The sequence below is a fragment of the Theropithecus gelada genome, chromosome 1 (assembly GCF_003255815.1).
Source record: "Theropithecus gelada isolate Dixy chromosome 1, Tgel_1.0, whole genome shotgun sequence".
In the NCBI taxonomy this organism is placed as follows: domain Eukaryota; kingdom Metazoa; phylum Chordata; class Mammalia; order Primates; family Cercopithecidae; genus Theropithecus; species Theropithecus gelada.
Window position 1 is genome coordinate 18,982,661 of NC_037668.1, and position 18,993 is coordinate 19,001,653.

The 18,993-nt window shown below is 51.8% G+C and overlaps 3 protein-coding genes across 12 annotated transcripts in view; 1 reads left to right on the forward strand and 2 right to left on the reverse strand.

The window, feature by feature from the left end:
• Positions 1–1,014: 1,014 nt before the first annotated feature.
• S100A14 (S100 calcium binding protein A14) lies at positions 1,015–3,744 on the reverse strand. Of its 3 annotated transcripts, XM_025376296.1 has the most exons (5): positions 3,608–3,744; positions 3,062–3,122; positions 2,596–2,703; positions 2,002–2,148; positions 1,015–1,785 (listed from the first exon to the last, which is right to left on the reverse strand). In XM_025376296.1, exons 3-5 carry the CDS (start codon positions 2,623–2,625, stop codon positions 1,648–1,650), a joined length of 315 nt encoding a protein of 104 aa, XP_025232081.1. In that variant the 5' UTR covers positions 2,626–2,703; positions 3,062–3,122; positions 3,608–3,744; the 3' UTR covers positions 1,015–1,647. The 3 variants fall into 3 exon arrangements, with proteins under 3 accessions (XP_025232081.1, XP_025232100.1, XP_025232092.1); XM_025376315.1 differs by lacking the exon at positions 3,062–3,122 and having other exon boundaries at positions 3,608–3,678; XM_025376307.1 differs by lacking the exons at positions 3,062–3,122; positions 3,608–3,744 and adding an exon at positions 3,000–3,038.
• A 1,829-nt stretch (positions 3,745–5,573) lies between these two features.
• Positions 5,574–18,993, reverse strand: part of S100A13 (S100 calcium binding protein A13) — a 14,456-nt gene continuing 1,036 nt past the window's right edge. The window contains exons 2-6 of one of the 6 annotated variants that reach the window (XM_025376392.1): positions 18,131–18,198; positions 15,219–15,335; positions 14,580–14,695; positions 13,105–13,318; positions 5,574–5,814 (exon numbers count right to left, since the gene is read on the reverse strand). In XM_025376392.1, the coding sequence (XP_025232177.1) occupies positions 5,671–5,814; positions 13,105–13,257 (297 nt within the window). In that variant the 5' untranslated portion in view covers positions 13,258–13,318; positions 14,580–14,695; positions 15,219–15,335; positions 18,131–18,198 and the 3' untranslated portion in view covers positions 5,574–5,670. Of the gene's footprint in view, positions 5,815–13,104; positions 13,421–14,579; positions 14,696–15,218; positions 15,346–18,130; positions 18,232–18,993 lie in introns of those variants that run through there. The other 5 variants (XM_025376411.1, XM_025376401.1, XM_025376430.1 and 2 more) reach the window with 5 other exon arrangements.
• Positions 15,473–18,993, forward strand: part of S100A1 (S100 calcium binding protein A1) — a 4,455-nt gene continuing 934 nt past the window's right edge. Inside the window, exons 1-3 of one of the 3 annotated variants that reach the window (XM_025376337.1) lie at positions 15,568–15,594; positions 15,880–15,965; positions 17,611–17,764. In XM_025376337.1, coding sequence (XP_025232122.1) covers positions 15,961–15,965; positions 17,611–17,764 — 159 coding nt within the window. In that variant the 5' untranslated portion in view covers positions 15,568–15,594; positions 15,880–15,960. Of the gene's footprint in view, positions 15,595–15,879; positions 15,966–17,342; positions 17,765–18,993 lie in introns of those variants that run through there. The other 2 variants (XM_025376348.1, XM_025376328.1) reach the window with 2 other exon arrangements.

The following is an 18,993-nucleotide window of genomic DNA, read 5'->3' on the forward strand; positions in this document are numbered from 1 at the left end:
GCTGGCACTCCCCCAACCCCACCCTCCCAGCCCCGCAGGGGCTGAGCAGAACCTGACAGGGCAGACAAAGGAAGGGAAGGACTGTCACCTGCCTTTCTCACCTGGGTCACTGGGATCCCAGTTTCGGGGGCTCCCAACAGACAAGTTCAGTTAACATTCCAGGCCAGCCTAACTGGCCACAGAAACCTCCTTGCCATTGGGGTTTCAGAAGTAACTCCCGACTTCTGTGCTCAAATCAGAAGGCAGATGCCAGGGACCTGTCTGGCTCCCTGGTCTTCTGTCTCCAGTCCGGCCCATCAGCTCTTCTGAGACCCAGCCCTAAGAGGAGGACTCCTCTGGAAACTCCCCACACCCCACTGTTGCCCTAAGATACCCGAGGAAACTGGCCAACTCGACCTCCCTACACTAGGGCAGCAGCTGAAACCAAAGAGGGGCCCACTCGCCCACTCCAGCAGTAATGACATTGGCTCATTGGGCACTCGCCATGTGCCAGGCTCTCTGACATGTGCTTTACATGACATGTGGCATTGTCCTCCTGGCAATCCTGTGGAAGTAATATTCATAATCCCCATTTTATAGATGAGGAAACTAATACTAAGAGCATGCCCAAATTTCCAATGATAAGTGGCAGATCTGAGATCCAAACTCAGGCCAGTCAGCCTGTTTCTAACCCTCCACCCCCACCCACCGCATTTCCCTTGTTATGTCAGCCGGGGCTCAGAACACCTGGACTAATATCCTTTTCCCCAAGTGTGCACACATACTCTCCTCTCCTATAAGAGGGTCTGCCCATTGGCAAAGAGGAACCTGCCCCTCAGAGAGGACCATGTTGCCCTTTTGGGCCTGGTACCACCCTCAACCCAAACCCATAGGGAAAAGTGAGTTCCCATTCACTTCCACTGCCAACCATTCCAGCCCCACATGCCCCACCCTACCAATGACTTTGCCATTCACCCCCAAGCTCCTCTCACCCGTGGACCCTGGGGAAGGGGGTGTCCAATCAAGACAATATGCTTCACTTTTTTCATTTTTTTTATTAATCAAATGATACAAAACAACCATCATTCTGTCAATGCCCAAGCACCCAGCTGGTCCTCTCCCCGCGTGTCACACCCTCCTCAGCCTCTCTCCCAACCCTACTCTCCCTCCTCTCCAGCCCCAGCCCAGGGACAGAGTCTAGGAGGAACCTGGGGCACAGCTGGAGGCAGGAAGAGAGCCCTGGACAGACAGCTATGGTTTGGGTTGGGGAAGAGGTTGGGAAGTAGGTTCTTAAAGACCCATTTTTAGTACCAGATATCCAGCCATATTCCCAGCTCCGTTCTTCAAATCATTTCCCATAGCCCAACTCCTCTCTGTTCTCCCCCACTACCAATTCTTTGGCTCTTACACAATTTTTATCCCTCAAATATTCATCCCTGGCCCAAACAGTCCCCTGAGCCTCCCTCTGGTGGGGACTCCTGCACTCATGAGCTCCACAGAGCATCCAAGACAGAAGTGCACAGAGACCCTTGGGAAGGCCGTTAGGAGGCTGAACTTTGCAGAGATGAGGAGGGCTGCAGGCTAGGGAACAGGGTGGTGGTAGAGGACAGTTTTATTTCCAGGCCCACAGTCTCTCCCCAACACCCCCAAGAATTCCAGCGGGAGTCCTCAGCGCCCCCGGACAGGCCTCTCTGGCTTCACACTCTTAGCTGCTTCTCCAATCAGCTCCCAGAAACTCCCGAACTCCAGTTTAGAGTCATTGCAGCTGCCCAGGTTGGCAATTTTCTCTTCCAGGCCACAGTTGCTCTAAGGGGAGTGAAGACACCATGGCTCAGGGAGGCAGCAGCTTCCGATCTTCCCACCCCACCCTGCCCAGGGGCAGACAGCAGGAGCAGAGCCTACCCAGCTCTGGGAAGGGGGAAGAGCTGGGGGTTGCAAGTGCCAGTGTGGGTGGGGTCCTGGAACACTTGCTTGGGAAGTCAGGGTACTGACTGGCTGGGGTGGGGTGTACTCCCTCCATACCGGCATGAGGTGGGGCAGCTGCTGGGTGACCAGGTCCCGTAGCTCAGAGGGGGTCAGCGTCTCCTTCCCACCCTCCACGGAGTACTGGTGGAAGTTCTTGATGAGGGTCTCAATGGCCCTCTCCACGTCACTGAATTCCTGAGCATCCTGAGGGCAGGGGACATCACCCACATCAGTGAAGCTCCACACACCCCAACACCCTGCTTCTCCAGGAGTCTGGCAAAGCCCTCAGGGCAGAAGACTGCTGGAAGGCACACAGCTCCCACCCACTCCAGAGCCCAGAATCTAGCCCCTCTCCCCTACCCCAGCTCGGCCTTCAGGCCACAGCGGCCACAGGTTGGGGAAGGCTTCCCTCCCCACACCCCCCAGCTGCAGGCAGTGCAGGTCCCAGCATGCACCCAGGCATCCTCTTCCCAGGAGGACTCCATCTGCATCACCCTGTGTGGGCCTCAGAGGAGGGTTCACATCTCACTCACAGGGTCTGGGGTGCAGGGCAAGGCCAATGTGAAGGGCAAAAGTCAGTGGGGGGACATAGACCCTCAGGGTGAAGGAGAGGAGTGTTGGAGCAGAAAGGCCAGGAGTGAATGAGCCCACCTCTGCGTTGGCTGACCGACACTGTCCCATGGTACCCGCTGCGTCTGGTCCTTTGGTGAGAGTTCTGTTGTCCTATAGCTGGCCCCAGAGGAGCTGATGGCTCATGATCTGCCTAAAGGAGGGGGCAGGCCTGAGGTGAGGGGAGAGTCTAGCATTTCTTTCTCAACTGCCCACTTTGGCTCCACCTCAGATATTCTGTGCCTCACCAGGGGATTAAAACCAACACCACACAGGCCCAGGCCCTGCCTAGGCTTCAGGAGCCGAGGTCATATCCCCCAGGCCAACGCATCTAGGGGGAATCCTTTGGACCTCACCTTAGCCTTATTCTTTCCACCTCCTCCAACCACCCACCTCTGCTTGAAACACACACACCAACCTCCAGGATCTGATCCCCCAGGCCTTACCCTAAGTGTGCCCTCTGGTCAGCAGGCTGTATATTTGGGTGAAAAGCCCTGGGTTTCCTTACCTGCTGGCAGCCGCAGAGACAAGACAGGAGGAGCCAGCTCACCTGAGCTCAGCTCTTATACCTGGGGGAAGGGAGTGGAAGCAGAGGCTGGGCCTAAGCCACCCCTGCTATTGCAGCAGCCTGGGCTGTGAGCCAGCTTTATGAGCCCCACCCTGCACTAGCCAGAGTTCCAGAGCCTACCCTGACCCTGCCACGAGGAGAGAGCCACAGAGCGCTGGGGCTGGGAAAACCCTGGCCTCAGATCAGCATGCAGAGCCAGAGAAAGAGAGGCGAGAAGGCTGAGGAGACAGGGAGGACTTGGAGACCTCATGGGGTCACCCTAGGAAGTGGAAGGGCCCTGGGGAATTGTAGGGCAGGGAGGGAGAGGGGGTCTGAATCTGTGACCAGGAAAGGAGTAGCAGGAGCCTCTGTACCCTCCATGTGTGTGTCTGTCTGTCTGTCTCTCTCTCTCTCACACACACACACACACACATACGCTTCTCCCAGCCAGGCCCAGTTTGGATACTGACACTCAAGCCTGCCTGGATCCCGGAGCCCAGCCTTTACCAGTCCTGGAGGCAGAGAGATGAATGTAGAGAACTTGGATCAGGAGGAAGAAGCCAGAGAAGGGCAGCCTGGTGGAGGGAGGCAGATTGAGTGAGTGTTCACCTGACCTCCCTTCAGCTCCCCTCAGCGGCCCAGAGTGCACAAATGCAAGGCCACTTGCGCTGCTTGGCAGCTAACACCCACTCCAAACTGGTCGGGCCACGTGTTTCTCTCTCCCTCCCTCAGAGCCCCATGCTTTCCCTAACCCAGCTGCAGAGCAACACCCCCTGATCCAGAACCCAGAATGACATCCCAGAGAGCCCAACCCCAGTGGCCCTCCTCACCTGCCCAGGCCCAGACACCCACAACCTGAAGTCACAGGGAGGGGGTAGGAAGAAGGGCAGAGCAGTAGGCATGAGTCAGGGCAAGGATGGGGTGCGGCCCAGAGCCAAAGTTCCCAGGATCTTTTCCTAAACGCTGAGATCAGAGCACACCCCACTACGTTCCTCCCCATGTCACCTTCTCAACCCAGGGCCTTCTGTGTCTCAGTGGAGAGGACCTTCCAACAGTGTCTCATTCTGAGAGTTCCTCTGAAGGGCTTCAACCTGCAGGTCCCTCTGAGGGTCTCTCAGCCTGTGGGTCCCTCTGAGAGTGACTTAGCCTGGGTTCCTCAGGAAGAGGCTCAGGCTGGGGGTTCCTCACAGGGCTTCTCACAGTGAGGGAGCCCTTCAGTACAGGAACCCCTCTAGAATGTCTCCACCAATGGCCCTTTGGATTCCCAGTCTGGGGGTCCCTCTGAGGTCTATCTGGGATCCTCTCATGGTGTGTAACGGGGAGCTTCCTCAGCCTAAAGGTTCCTCTGGACTCATAGCTGCCCCACATGGATGCCTGCCAGTGAGGCAGAGACAGTCCTGGGAGGCCGGCCACCGAGCTGCCTGCCCCTGCACCCTCTGGTGGTGGTCGTGTACACCATATGCCCCTCAAGCCAGGAAGGCAAGGCAAGTTCTGCCTCCGGTGGCACCACCACACCCTCACCCCACAGTCCTTGAGCAGAACATCGGGCCCCTCCTTCTGGCTTCCCCACTGCTCCAGAGGGTAAGGGGAGGAGGGCCTAGTGTTCCTGAGCACCCAGCCAGAGAGGATCCTGGTTAATCAGAGCTCTGAAATCCACCTATTCTTGTCTTTATGACTTTACCTAAGATCCGAGTCCTGATCTTTAATACAGGAGTTAAAAATAGCGCCTTCCTCAAAGGACTGTGAAAATTAACTAAGACAATACAGGCAGAATGTTTAGCACTGCACCTGGTACTTAGTAAGCCCTCCATACATGTTCACCACTATCACTGTCATCCAGCGGACAAGCTCCAAGAAAAAGGAAACACAGCAGGACCATGCAGCTGAGCCCCTGAGTCACCTCTCCTGCCCCACATCTCTGCCTCTACTTTTCTTTTTTCTTTTTCATTTTTCATTTTTTTTGTTTTGTTTTGTTTTCATTTTTGAGATGGAGTTTCGCTCCTGTCTCCCAGGCTGGAGTGCAATGGTGCGATCTCGGCTCACTACAGACCCTCCTCCTGGGTTCAAGTGATTTTCCTGCCTCAGCCTCCTGAGGCGCTGGGATCACAGGCGCCAGCCTAGCTAATTTTTGTATTTTTAGTAGAGATGAGGTTTCGCCATGTTGGCCAGGCTGGTCTTGAACTCCTGACCTCAAGTGATCCACCCGCCTCAGCCTCCCAAAGTGTTAGGATTACAGGCGTGAGCCACTGTGCCCAGTCCTCTGCCTCTACTTTTCATATATTCATTTAACCATTTACTGGGCATCTGCTCTGTACAAGACCTGGTGCTAGATGATGCGGAATGTTCAAAGATGAATAACATTCCCTGTCCTCAAGGGGCTCATAATTTTCAGATCCATCCTCAGGTCAAGAGAGAGCTTTCCCACCCTCTGGTCTCAAGAAAAGAAATCAGGATGGAGTGTGAGTAAGAAACATTTGTGTTTCAAGGATGAAGCTTTATTTGAGAAGAGTGCAGTTCTACTTGGCCCTGACCAGCCCTGCCCTGCCCACCCCCATCCCAGCCAGGCGGCTTTACTTCTTCCTGATCTTCAGGTCCTTCTTCTTCCTGATTTCCTTGGCCAGCTCCCCAATCAGTCTCCAGTACTCATTGAACTTGAGCTCTGAGTCCTGATTCACATCCAAACTCTTCATCTTCTCATCAAGAGAGCCCACATCCTGAGAAGACACCAAACGAAAGGGTAGAGTTAGAAACTGGGGTTCTTGAGAAAACAGGGAGGGAAGAATTGCCAGCTGCCATTCTCTCAAGGCCCTTCCCTCAGAGAGCAGTGGCACCTGCCCCTTCTCTAAAGAATGAGGCTGCAGCCCCAAAACTGCACTGCCACGGGGTGCCTCTCCAAGGAGCACCAACAGAGAGAGGTTGGGGGTCCTGAGTCCTAGTGCTTGCCATTGTGTAAATACTTCCACCATGGCACAAACAAGTTGTCGCTTAATATAAAGCTGGAAAGAAATGCACACAATCTGCTCTCACCAGCACACTGCTGCAGCTGCTGTGGGATCGGCCCAAGGATTTGCCAGCATCTCGGGGAGATGCTGCAGGGTTGGACCCAGTCTGAGCTTTCTGGGGCCACCCTCCTCTTTATCAGAAAGCTGAAGAAGTTCCCAGTACTTAGCTGCTCATTCGCACGACCCCTGTGTCTTTTCATTTATCTAGCTGGGTCACTAGATCAGGGGAAAGACATGGAGTATCTGGGTTTTTAGGGGGCCCTTGACACAGTCTCTCTCATAGGCCTGTGAAATCAATGGTAACAGTAAACCAGATGTCCTGATCGAAGGACCTGTTGCCAGCTAAACAAGCACAACCAAAACGTTGACTGTTGAACAATAGTTCAACATCAAACCAGAGAAGGGTGCCTCAGGCAGGGTGTGATGCTCAAGGTTTGAACCAACATTTGGACGCAGACAGAGAAGACTCACCAAATCTCTAAAGGGAACAAAGCTGATTCACAGAAGAGCTAAAAAGACTTTTTTTTTTAAGTTACAACCACATTTAATTATAATATACTACAAGCACTGCCAGTGGAAGACAAGGATGACTACTGTAACATTATATTGGGGGTGCATTCAATTAGTAAAGATAAATAAGTAAGTATTAAGAAGGAAGAAGCAGGAAGGGTGTGGTGCCTTACGCCTGTAATCCCAACATTTTGGGAGGCTGAGGTGGGTGGACCACTTGAGGTCAAGAGTTTAAGACCAGTCTGGCCAACAAAGCGAAACCCTACCTCTACTAAAAATACAAAAATTAGGCAGGCCAGGTGTGGTGGCTCACGCCTGTAATCCCAGCACTTTGAGAGGCCAGGGCGGGCAGATCACCTGAGGTCAGGAGTTCAAGACCAGCCTGGCCAACATGGGGAAACCCGGTCTCTACTAAAAATACAAAAATTAGCCAGGCATGGTGGTGGGAGCCTGTAATCCCAGCTACTTGGGAGGCTGAGACAGGAGAATTGCTTGAACCTGGGAGGCGGAGGTTGTGGTGAGCAGAGATCACGCCATTGCGCTCCAGCCTGGGCTACAAAGTGGGACTCTGTCTCAAAAAAAGAAAAAAAAAAATACAAAAATTAGCTGGGTGTGGTAGTGCACACCTGTAGTCCCAACTACTTGGGAGGCTGAATCAGAAGAATCCCTTGAGTATGGGAGGCAGAGGCTGTAGTGAGCCGAGATCAAGCCAGTGCCTTCCAGCCTGGGTGACAGAGCAAGACTCTCTCTCAAAAAAAAAAAAAAGAGCTGAAGACAGAAACAAAACAAAGGCCAAATACCAAATACCATATCAGTATCAGTGGGTTCCACAGCCCTGGATTCAACCAACCTAAGACCAAAAATATTTGAAGGAAAAAATCCACAAAATTCCAAAAAGCAAAACTTAAATTTTGCCCCATGCTAAGTACTACGTTGAATCCATGTGAATGAAGTGATGAGTAGGCACTGCATTATGTATTACAAGTAACCTAGAGTTACTTGTAATTTAAAGTATACAGGAGGATGTGCATAGGTTATATGCAAGTACTATCTGATTTTATATAAGGGATTTGAGGCGAGGCATGGTGGCTCACACCTGTAATCTCAGCACTTGGGGAGGCCAAGGTGAGAGGATCGCTTGAGCCCAGGAGTTCAAGACCAGCCAGGGCAACATAGTGAGACCCCCATCTCTATAAGAAAAGGACAAAAAAAGGTACTGGAGCATCCAAGGATTTTGGCATCCAAGGGAGTCCTGGGAATAATTCCCATGGATACAAAATGACAACTATATATTTCATATTATACCACAGGGATATTAAAAAAAACTTGAATAAATAGAAAATTAGATAAATATATATTTTTCTTAAAGAGAAAGGCTCAACTGGGTAAAAATGTCAATTTTCCCTAAAATATATCTTTTATATGATCCCAATTAAACTATTTACAGGATTTTTTTTCTTTTTTTTTTTTTTTTTTTGAGATGGAGTCTCACTCTGTTGCCCAGGCTGAAGTGCAGTGGTATGATCTCAGCTCACTGCAACCCCTGCCTCCTGGGTTCAAGCAATTCTCCTGCCTCAGCCTCCCGAGTCACTAGGATTACAGGCACCCATCACCACACCTGGCTAATTTTTGTATTTTTAGCAGGGATGGGGTTTCACCATGTTTGCTAGGCTGGTCTCAAACTCCTGACCTCAGGTGATCCACCCACCTCAGCCTCCCAAAGAGCTGGGATTACAGGCATGAGCCACCACACCTGGCTTACAGGATTCTTTTTAACATTATAAAATGTTACTGGCCAGGCATGGTGGCTCACACCTTTAATCCCAGAACTTTGGGAGGCCAAGGCAGGTGGATAACTCAAGGTCAGGCATTCAAGACCAGCCTGGCCAACATGATGAAACCCCATCTCTACTAAAAATGCAAAAATTAGCCAGGCATGGTGACGCATGCCCATAGTCCCAGCTACTTGGGAGGCTAAGGCAGGAGAATCGCTTGAACCCGAGAGGCAGAGGTTGTAGTGAGCCGAGATCACACCACTGCACTCCAGCCCAGCCTGGGTGACACAGTGAGACCTTATCTCAAAAAATAATAATAAGAAGAAGAAGAAGAAGATGAAGAAGTTCCATTTCACTCCAAATTATATAAGCGTAAATCAGAAAAAGATACCATTTTCATATCGTAGATTAGCAAAAATTAAAAGCTCAATAATACCCAGTTTGGACAAGTACACAGGCATCGCATGAAGTGTGGGTGGCCATATAAACTGGTACAACTTTTTTAGGAGGCAAATTGGTAATAGTCACAAAAATTAAAAATGAAGGCCGATCTTGGTGGCTCAGCCCTGTAATCCCAGCACTTTGGGAGGCCGAGACAGGCAGATCATCTGAGGTCAGGAGTTCGAGACCAGCCTGGCCAACATGGTGAAACCTCGTCTCTACTAAAAATACAAAAATTAGCCAGGCGTGGTGGCATGAGCCTGTAGTCCCAGCTACTCAGAGAAGTTGAGCCAGGAAAATCGCTTGAACCTGGGAGGCAGAGGTTGCAGTGACCTGAGATTACACCACTACCCTCCAGCCTGGGTGAAAGAGCAAGAGTCTGTTTTAAAAAAAAAAAAAAAAATTGAAAATGAACATGCCACTTAACCTAATATTTCTACTGCCAAACATTTACCTTATGTTGTTATTTTCCCACCAGTACGTAGGTATACAAACACGGATATGTGCAAGAAGGAAGAAATGGACATAAGAAAAATTTCCATCAGTAAAGGATTGGGCTGGGCATAGTGGCTCATGCCTGTAATCCCAACCCTGTGGGAGGCCAGGGCAGAAGGATCACGTAAGCCTATGAGTTCAAGACCAGCAAGGGCAATATAATGAGGTCCTGTCTCTACAAAAAAAATTTAAAAATTAGGCCTCAGTTTCCATATATATGAAATGAGGAATGCGGACTGTGGTTTCTCTTGGCCTCCTTCTAGCTGTGATGGTCTGTGAATCTCCTGGAAGCCAGCTCTGGGTCCAGTCCTGTCTTGGGGAAATTAGACCAGAAAGGCACAGAACATACACAAGAACCCAACAGCATCATCTGATACAAGCCCATACTCCCACTGACACACAGTATCTTTGCTTACCTAATTACATGCACGCACACATACAGAGGCCCTGTCTCTACAAAAAATTTTAAATATTAGCCGGACATGGTGGCACATGCCTGTAGTCCCAGCTACTCAGAAGGCTGAGGTGGAAGGATCACTTGAGCCTGGGAGGTGGAGGTTGCAGTGAACTGTGATCATGCCACTGCACTCTAGCCTGGGCAACAAAGTGAGATCCTGTCTCAAAAAAAAAAAAAGAGATATCAGTTGTAAGCTTATAAGAATGATACAGTGGAGAAGGAAAATTTGACAACGCAAGAAAGAGAGGAGTAATTTCAAGAGGAAAGTCTCTAAGTAGGTGAGAGGGGATGGGATCCAGGGCACCGGTGAAGGATTGGCCTTAGGGGCAGTGACGGATCATTTGCATAACAGGAAAGACTGCTGATTTCAGGGAGGGAGCATGTACAAGTTTCCTGATTGCTCCTATTTTCTTTTTTCTTTTCCTTTTTTTTTTCTTTGAGACAGTCTCCCTCTGTTGCCCAGGCTGGAGTGCAGTGGTATGATCTTGGCTCCCTGCAACTTCTGCCTCCCAGGTTCAAGCAATTTTCCTGCTTCAGCCTCCCAAGTAGCTGGGATTACAGGCGCACACCACCATGCCCAGCTGATTTTTTAAATACGTTTTTAGTAGAGATGGGGTTTCACTATGTTGGCCAGGCTGGTCTCGAACTCCTGACCTTCTCAATGAGTAAACTTCTCAGGAAAAGGGAGAATGTGGAAAGATGTACTGAGCTTTGAAGAGAGAAGACAAATTGTGAAATAATCATCTGAAAGAACTGGTAAATGAATCAACCAGGGAAACCTAGTAGAACCGCCAGGCATTGCCAAGGGTCCCTTTTGGGGTCTGTGGTTATAGACTTAAAGTGAGACAAGTCAACAAAGCTGTGCATTTTTCTCCAGCCAGATTCAGCTATCCAAGTGCAGGTGCAGAACAGTGGATTTAACCAGCAAGTTACTACAGGTGAAATGGTGGATTAACTGGGTTGAGAACAGAGAGAGACAGAATCAATGGAGTTAAGGCAGTGATTACAATGAGAAGCCTTAGAACCTGAGGTGAGGAAGAAGGGCAATGAGGACATGAGGGATATTGATGGAAGATGCAAAAGTGAGAGGGTCAAGAGACTGAAGGTACCTGAGGAGTCAGGGAAGTGCTGGAGTGGAGAAGCTAGAGAGGGGAACAGAATCAGAATGACAGGAGGAGGTCAGCAGATAAAGGGAGACTTGAAATCAAGATTTTGGAAGTGGTGCGTCATTTTGTTAATGACACAGTCTAAAGCATGAACAGAGGAGTGGGATGCTGAGATGGAAGAAGACAAATCTTTTTGGAAATGAGTAGTTGAGAAAATTGAAAGGCCCAGGTGTTGGATGAATTGTCTGTGTGGATGCTGAAGCCACTGAGAATAACAACAGAAGCAGTGATGAGAAGAAAACAGTGAGCCAGGAGCTGAAGAGCTGTAAGGAGTGCAATAAAAAGAATGGCAGGTTGCAGATGAGCTTCCAAGGAGCTGGGAACTCTTAGAAAGAAGAAGAAACTAAAATCTAGAGGTAATGCAAAGCAGAGAGGTCACTTCCTACATTTCCAGGCCCAGAGGAAGTTGAATTTAGGAAAAAAAAAAAAAAAAAAAAAGTCACTGCTTGACAAGAATATAAGGAATGCTGTCCCTTCAGGAGAGAAACTGAAGTTTCCAGTAAAAAGATGAAAGGAAATGTCTGACTGGGCACAGTGGCTCACACCTGTAATCCCAACACTTTGGAAGGCCAAGGCAGGAGGATCAGTTGAGGCCTGGAGTTTGAGACCAGCTTGGGAAACATAGAGAAACCCCATCCCTACAAGTAACTTAAAAATTAGGCCAGGCACAGTGGCTCACACCTGTAATCCCAGCATTTTGAGAGGCTGAGGTGGGCGGATCGCCTGAGGTCAGGAGTTCGAAACCAGCCTGGCCAACATAGTGAAACCCCGTCTCTACTAAAAATATAAAAATTATCTGGGCATGGTGGCGGTTGCCTGTAATCCCAGCTACTCATAAGGCTGAGGCAACAGAACCACTTGAACCCAGGAGGCAGAGGTTGCAGTGAGCCGAGATCGCACCACTGCACTCCAGCCTCGATGACAGAGTGAGACTGTCTCAAAAAAAGAAAACATTAGCCAGGCAATGTGGCATGTGCCTGTGGTCCCACCTACTTGTGAGGCTGGGGCAGGAGGATTGCCTGAGCCTGGAAGGTCAAGGATGCAGTGAGCTGTGATCGCACTGAGGCTTGGGCAACAGAGTGAGACACTGTCTCAAAAAAAATAAAATCTGAGAAGTTGGAAGTTGTAGGGGATTTTGCAGATGAAAGACCATGAGTTTCAGAGACTCACTGTGTTCAAGGAGTCCATATTCACACACTTCAATGTGCCTGTGGATTTTCAGAAAAGACGTAAAACAAACTGTCAACAGCCTGGAATGACCAGGCCTCTTCGAGCCCAGAGTCAATGAAATTTAAGACCTGACTCCAGCCTGTGAGTGGGAGAGAAGGAATGACTCTGTCTTACACCCTAGTAAGGGGATGCCCATAGCGAGTGGGGAGTCTTCACAGATGCATCCCACAGACCCCCTACACTGACATCTATGACTCCATGAATTTGGCTGTGTTTTCATTTTTGATAAGCCTCTTTCCACTGCTAGGCCTCAGTTTCTATATATGTGAAGTGAGGAACACGGACTGTGTTTTCTCTTGGCCTCCTTCCAGCTGTGACAGTCTGTGAATCTCGTGGAAGCCAGCTCTGGGTCCAGTTCTGTCTTGGGGAAATTAGACCAGAAAGGCACAGAGCATACACAAGAACCCAACAGCATCTTCTAATACAAACCCATACTTCCACTGGCACATAGTATCTTTGCTTATCTAATTATATGCATACACACACAAACACACACACATACACACCAGGCAAGAAAACCAATCCCTGCCTTGGGAGGCCAAGGCAGGTGGATCACCTGAGGTCAGGAGTTCGAGACCAGCCTGGCCAACCTGGTGAAACCCTGTCTCTACTAAAAATACAGAAATTGGCTGGGTGTGGTGGCACACACCTGTAAGCCCAGCTACTCAGGAGGCTGAGGCAGGATAATCACTTGAACCCTGGAGATGGAGGTTGCAGTGAGCCAAGATCGCAACACTGCACTCCAGCCTGGGCAACAGAGTGAGACTCTGTCTCAAAAAATAAATAAATAAAACCTGCAACCATTTATACATGCAGCTACCCACATCCTTTCTTGTGGTCACATTATCGTACTTGGCACCATCACGTCCTAAACACAGTGTCCCATAATCACCGTCTCACAAAATCTCAGTCCCAGACCTCTGCCTACCTTGAGCAGATGGGGCAACTGCTGGGTAACCAGCTCCTTGAACTCGTTGATGCTGAGGCTATCCTTCCGGCCCTCCTGCCTAGCAAAGGTGAAGAAGGTGGTGACCACGGTCTCAATGGACTCCTCTAGCTCTGTCAGTGGTTCTGCTGCCATTAGGACCCTGAGGCCAAAGCTGATGTCCTCAAGGGGCTAGCTGACCTTTGTCAGGGCTGACCTGTGGAACACAGGAGGAGCAGAGAGGGAGAGTCATGGAGCCCCAAGATGCAGGAATGGTTCAGAAGGCCCCTGCCTTGGTGTTACCGCATCAGGTCTTGGCCTGGAGAGGGCATTATAGGGAAAGAGGGAGAGGACAGGGGTTGAGCTTGGGGCAGCAGACCAGACAACAGCATCTCAGTTTAGGTGGGGGCAGAAGATTCGGCTCCAGAAACCCCCTCTTCTGTAGGTCTCACAATCTGGGCTCCTTTTTAAATGTCTGTGGCTTAGGGACCCCTCTGTGGTGATGCCTCGATCTAGAGACCTCTCTACTTGAGAGGAGGTTTTCAGTTGAGGGTCCTTCCTGGAGTCCTTCGAGTCTGGTGGCCCCTCTGTGGCGTGTCTGTCTCAAGAGTCCCTTCTTAGGCCGGGCGCGGTGGCTCACGCCTGTAATCCCAGCACTTTGGGAGGCCGAGGCGGGCGGATCACAAGGTCAGGAGATCGAGACCACGGTGAAACCCCGTCTCTACTAAAAATACAAAAAATTAGCCGGGCGCGGTTGTGGGCGCCTGTAGTCCCAGCTACTCGGGAGGCTGAGGCAGAAGAATGGCGTGAACCCGGGAGGCGGAGCTTGCAGTGAGCCGAGATCGCGCCACCGCACTCCAGCCTGGGCGACAGAGCAAGACTCTGTCTCAAAAAAAAAAAAAAAAAAAAAAAGAGTCCCTTCTTGTCTCACCCAGCCTCACAGGTCACAAGGTTGTTTGTCTCCAAAGCTTGTTTATGTTGGGACCTGGTCTCCAGCCACTCGCATCCGCCCACACACACTCTGACCGCTTCTCCCAGCAGAGAAGCACAGGGTCTGGCAAATGTCCCCTGTGGTCAGAGCTGGCTCTGTCTGAACAGACCCATTTTCTCTGCCGGGATCCACCCTTACCTCTCTCTTCAGGGCAGCAGGGCAGAGTGCTGAACCCAGGACCCCACAGATCCTCCCCGCTCCTGCCTCCCCATCGGGAGATAAGGGTCCTGGAACGGGGTGTCTCTGACTCCCTGCCCCATGACGGGTTTAGTACAGGCACTCACAGCCCCCTGGGGTGCGGTGGGTGGGGCTGGAAGAGGCATTCTCTTTTCCGTCCCCCCGTCACACACTCCGGCATGCACTGTTGCTCGATCATCCAAAGCTGCTTCCTGAATTCCTGTCTGAGCTGGCTCTCGGGGAGGGACCTGGGAGCCCAGGAAGAAAAAATGATCTCCAGGCTCCCTCCAGGGTCGGCAATGAGACTTACCGGGCAAGGAGATGGGGTGGAGCGAGCTGGAGTCTCAGGGCTGAGGTTTATAAGCAGCAGGGAAGGAGGAGAGAGCTGCTTACAAGCCCGGAGGTGTCAAATTTCAGTGGTGGATTCTGAAGACCAGAGACAGCCCAATCAGGCCTCTTGTCCTGAACCCTCAGGCCCGGACCCGGGCTCCCTGCCAGGCACACGAGCGCCCCCACTTGGTCAGGGAGAGGAGCTGTCTGGACAGATTTCATTCAGCAGGGGTCCCAGGGTCCTAGTCCTTTCAATACTGGGGGCTGCTGCCACCACACCCCACGTCTAATCAGGAGTGTGTATGCTGAGAGGGGAAGAGGGAGGAAACCAATTGAGGGAGCTCAACACTGAGAGGCCCAATCTGAGACATACACGGAGGCCCCTTAGAATGAAACCCCACAAAGGATGCTACAGCCCAAGATCCCTCAGAGAACCCCAGGCTGAGGCCCCACACACACAGGGGGATCCAGGTTGAGACCCCCATAGAAGAGTCCTGGATTGAAATCCCTCTGTGGGTTCTCAGACTCCCAAGACTAAGTTACTCACTGAGGGTCCTCTCAGTGAGGCCCCATGGAGGAGCCACAGACTAAGACCCCCTCAGCAGAACTCCCCCCTTACCCGGGTCAACCAGCACAGTCAGCTGCAGGTACTGCAAGGCCCGGCTTGGGGTGAGACAACCAGTATCCCTCCCAGGACCTCCTTCCCACCTCTTTCCCCTGCACCATCCACTGCTGCCTAAAGAGAAGGGAATGGGGCAAGCAAGGCTGGGAAAGAGACAAGGGCCGCCTGTTCCAGCCCAGGAGACAGAGGGCGCCTCTGTCTGCTCCTGGCCCCTTGCCCCACAGGGTGTTCGTCTGTGAAGGGGTGGAGTCGGTGGGGGGGTCAGCGGGGGAGGGACTGTTGAAGACAGGTCTCCACACACAGCTCCAGCAGCCACATTTGCAGCCTCGGCTATCTGTCCAGAACCTGCTCCCACCTCAGGCCCAGGCCGACGGTGAGTACCCTGCCCCATTGTGCTAGTCCCTGGCCTGCCAGCTTCGGGGAGAGGGGTCTTCAGAAGGGCTCCAAGAGGCTGGGGCCCATAGCACTGTGGGGCACTAAGGATCTGGGAGGAGTCAGTCAGAGTGAGGGCAGTTTGGGATCTGGGGGAGACAGGGTTTGGAAGGTGGTGATGAGAGACAAATGAACTGAAGGTCAGAGAGAGAGCTGGCAGCTCAGCAAAGGAGGAAGTCAGTGGGGAACCCACCAAGAGCTTCCTGGCCACCTGGCCCTCCCACAGGGAGCCCTCAAGTCCCTGCCAAGGCCCCCTCTGTCTCCCAGGTGTTGGGAAGGGCCCCAGCCCTCCCCTGCCTCGCCTCCTATGGGGTAAGAAGAAGAGAGCAGATACAACAGCTGTTTCTGCCCCCACCTCTCTTGCCAGCCTTAGTCTCTGCCACCCCCACCCTGCCTTGCCAAGAGCTCAGGTCTCTGGGGAGTCTGGGGGTGGCAAGGCGAAGCTCCCAAGATATGGGGAAGTGGGGGATGGAGGGTGCTGTACCCCTTCCCAACGCTACCTCCACAGGACCTCCCCTTTCTCCTCCTCCCCTTTTTGGCCCAGACCTCTTGACTCCTCTTTCCCCCAATTCTTTCCTCTTTGTTTTCCCATCTGCCCTGCCCCCAAGTCCTCTCAGAACTGCCACCACATAAAATCCCAGGCTGCTCTAGGGCTCCAGGCGACCTCCAGCTGCCCCTCTGGCATGGAGCAGGTAATCAAGCCACCAGCATCCCTCCCTCAAGCACCCCTTATCCCCTCATCAGCCACAGCTTGGGTTCCATCTCCCCCATGTCTCTGTGACAACCACTTCTCAGGTCCGGAGTTCAGATGACACTCACAAGGGCCCCATTGAAGAACTGGGATGTCATTCGATCAGGGGCCATTGTCCAGCCCCCAGGCCTGGGGAAGGATGGGGACATCTGATCCGAGACACCTGAGCTGCCCCCCTGGGGTTGCGGAAGGCCAGACTGTCCCAGGGCCAAAGGAAAGAGGCCCCCCTTGGCAGTCTTCTCTCTCAACAGACCCCTCCTTTCTCCTTTCTTCTCCTACTCTCTCCCAGCCCCTTGAACTCAAAGGACTGCATGCTCTCAGCCCTTTATCTCCCCCAACACATACCAGCCCCATTCCCCTTGCTCCCACTATCCCCAAATCAACCAGGAGTGAGCAGTCGCAGGGACAATGCCTGCAGGTCTCCTCTCCCCTTCCCTGGGAACCCTGGCTCCAAGGAAAAGGCTCAAACATTCCTCTCTCCCCTTCTGCCACCCACCAGATGAAAGGGATAATTTTGCAGAAGCAATGGGAGCATACCCCAGAGAAGCCAAAATGACATGTTCAGGAGAGAACAGAGTTGAAGGACCAAAAGGGGCCCCCAGCTGCTGACAGGAAACTCAGAGTCAGTGAGACCTCCCTCCCCTAGAAGCCTTAGGCCACCCGCCCACTGGGGCTGCCACCCCCTCTACCAGGCTGACCGAGGGTACCAGACTGACTTCTTGCTAGGGGTGGGCAGCAGAGGGAAGGCTGTAGTGGACACCCCAGCCCACCACCCTCAACAGCAGAGCTTAGCTATACTAGGCAGGCAAGGTCCAGGGTAAAAATAGAGCCAGAGGAAGCATGGCCTCGTCCTGTGACCACCCCTGCCTGCCCCACCCTCCTCAATCCCTGCCTGGGCAGCCACTGCAGACATCTACCACAGGCCTCTGGAGCCAGCCCAGCTCCAACTGCTCTCTCTCCATGACCTAACCCTGATTCCCTTTGGCTGGGGTACAGACTGAGGGACATGGAGAACAGGTCTGCATTTAGGTCTGCTGGGGTTTCCCTCACATTGTAAAATCTCAGGGAAAGATCAATTGCAGTTGGGCTTTAATCCCACAGTTATTTGAGCTGTCAGCCAGGGCCAGGCCTGAGGGCTCCCCTCACCTAGACCCTGGTACTCTGGGCCTGGTCCTCAAGGCTCACTTCCATGATGGGGGTGGGTAGGTGCACTGCTGCAATGGGCTCGGAGCTGGAGACGGCGATGGAGACCCTCATCAACGTGTTCCACGCCCACTCGGGCAAAGAGGGGGACAAGTACAAGCTGAGCAAGAAGGAGCTGAAAGAGCTGCTGCAGACAGAGCTCTCTGGCTTCCTGGATGTAAGTACAGAGTGGTGGAGTGGGAGTGGAGTGGGTGAAGGTTGGGGGAATGGGGTGGGCACCCCCTTGCTGTCTCCCCACCCCACCTCTAGCTCAGCCCAGCCTCCTTCTTTCCTTTCCCAGGCTTCTCTCCTGGATTTTTCCAGGCTCCCCTACTCCAGCTGGGTCAAGTCAAAATGCCCCGGTTTATTGATCACCAATATGTTATTGATCACTATAACAAGTGTTAGGCCCTGTGTAGATTCATCAGTAATAAGACTCACAGACTAGAAGGGAAAGATTGATAATTAAAAGTAAACCATGAACTCCAGGAAGTACACAGAGCCTTAATAGATGTGCCAGAAAGGGTTATGAGAGATTATTAACCTGATTGAAGTAAGATGGCTTTCCTGAAGAGGTAGCACTTGAGCCATGGATTTCCATTGGAAGATTATCTAGGTAAATGCAGATATTTTAGGAGGAAGTAACTGAATGAACAAAAGCACAAGAGAAAGAAGAATGTGGTGCATGCCAGTAGTTTTATTCGACTGGCATGAAGGATATAGAAAAGTAGGCTGCAAAGGCTAACCAGGGCCACAAAGTAAAGAAGCCTCAGGATATGGTAGAAAGTGCATCAGTTTAGGCCGGGCATGGTGGCTCACGCCTGTAATCCCAGCACTTTGGGAGGCCGAGGCAGGTGGATCACGTGAGGTTGGGAGTTCAAGACCAGACTGACCAACACAGAGAAAACCCGTCTCTACTAAAAATACAAAATTGGCCAGGCGTGGTGGCGCATGCCTGTAATCCCAGCTATTCGGGAGGCTAAGGTAGGAGATTGCTTGAACCCGGGAAGCAGTGGTTGCAGTGAGCTGAGATCACACCATTGTACTCCAGCCTGGGCAACAAGAGCAAAACTCCGTGTCAAAAAAAAAAAAAAAAAAAAAACGCCGGGCGCGGTGGCTCAAGCCTGTAATCCCAGCACTTTGGGAGGCCGAGGCAGGTGGACCACGAGGTCAGGAGATCGAGACCATCCTGGCTAATCCGGTGAAACTCCGTCTCTACTAAAAAATACAAAAAACTAGCTGGGCGAGGTGGCGGGCGCCTGTAGACCCAGCTACTCAGGAGGCTGAGGCAGGAGAATGGCGTAAACCCGGGGGGCGGAGCTTGCAGTGAGCCAAGATCGCGCCACTGCACTCCAGCCTTGGCGACAGAGCGAGACTCCGTCTCAAAAAAAAAAAAAAAAAAAAAAA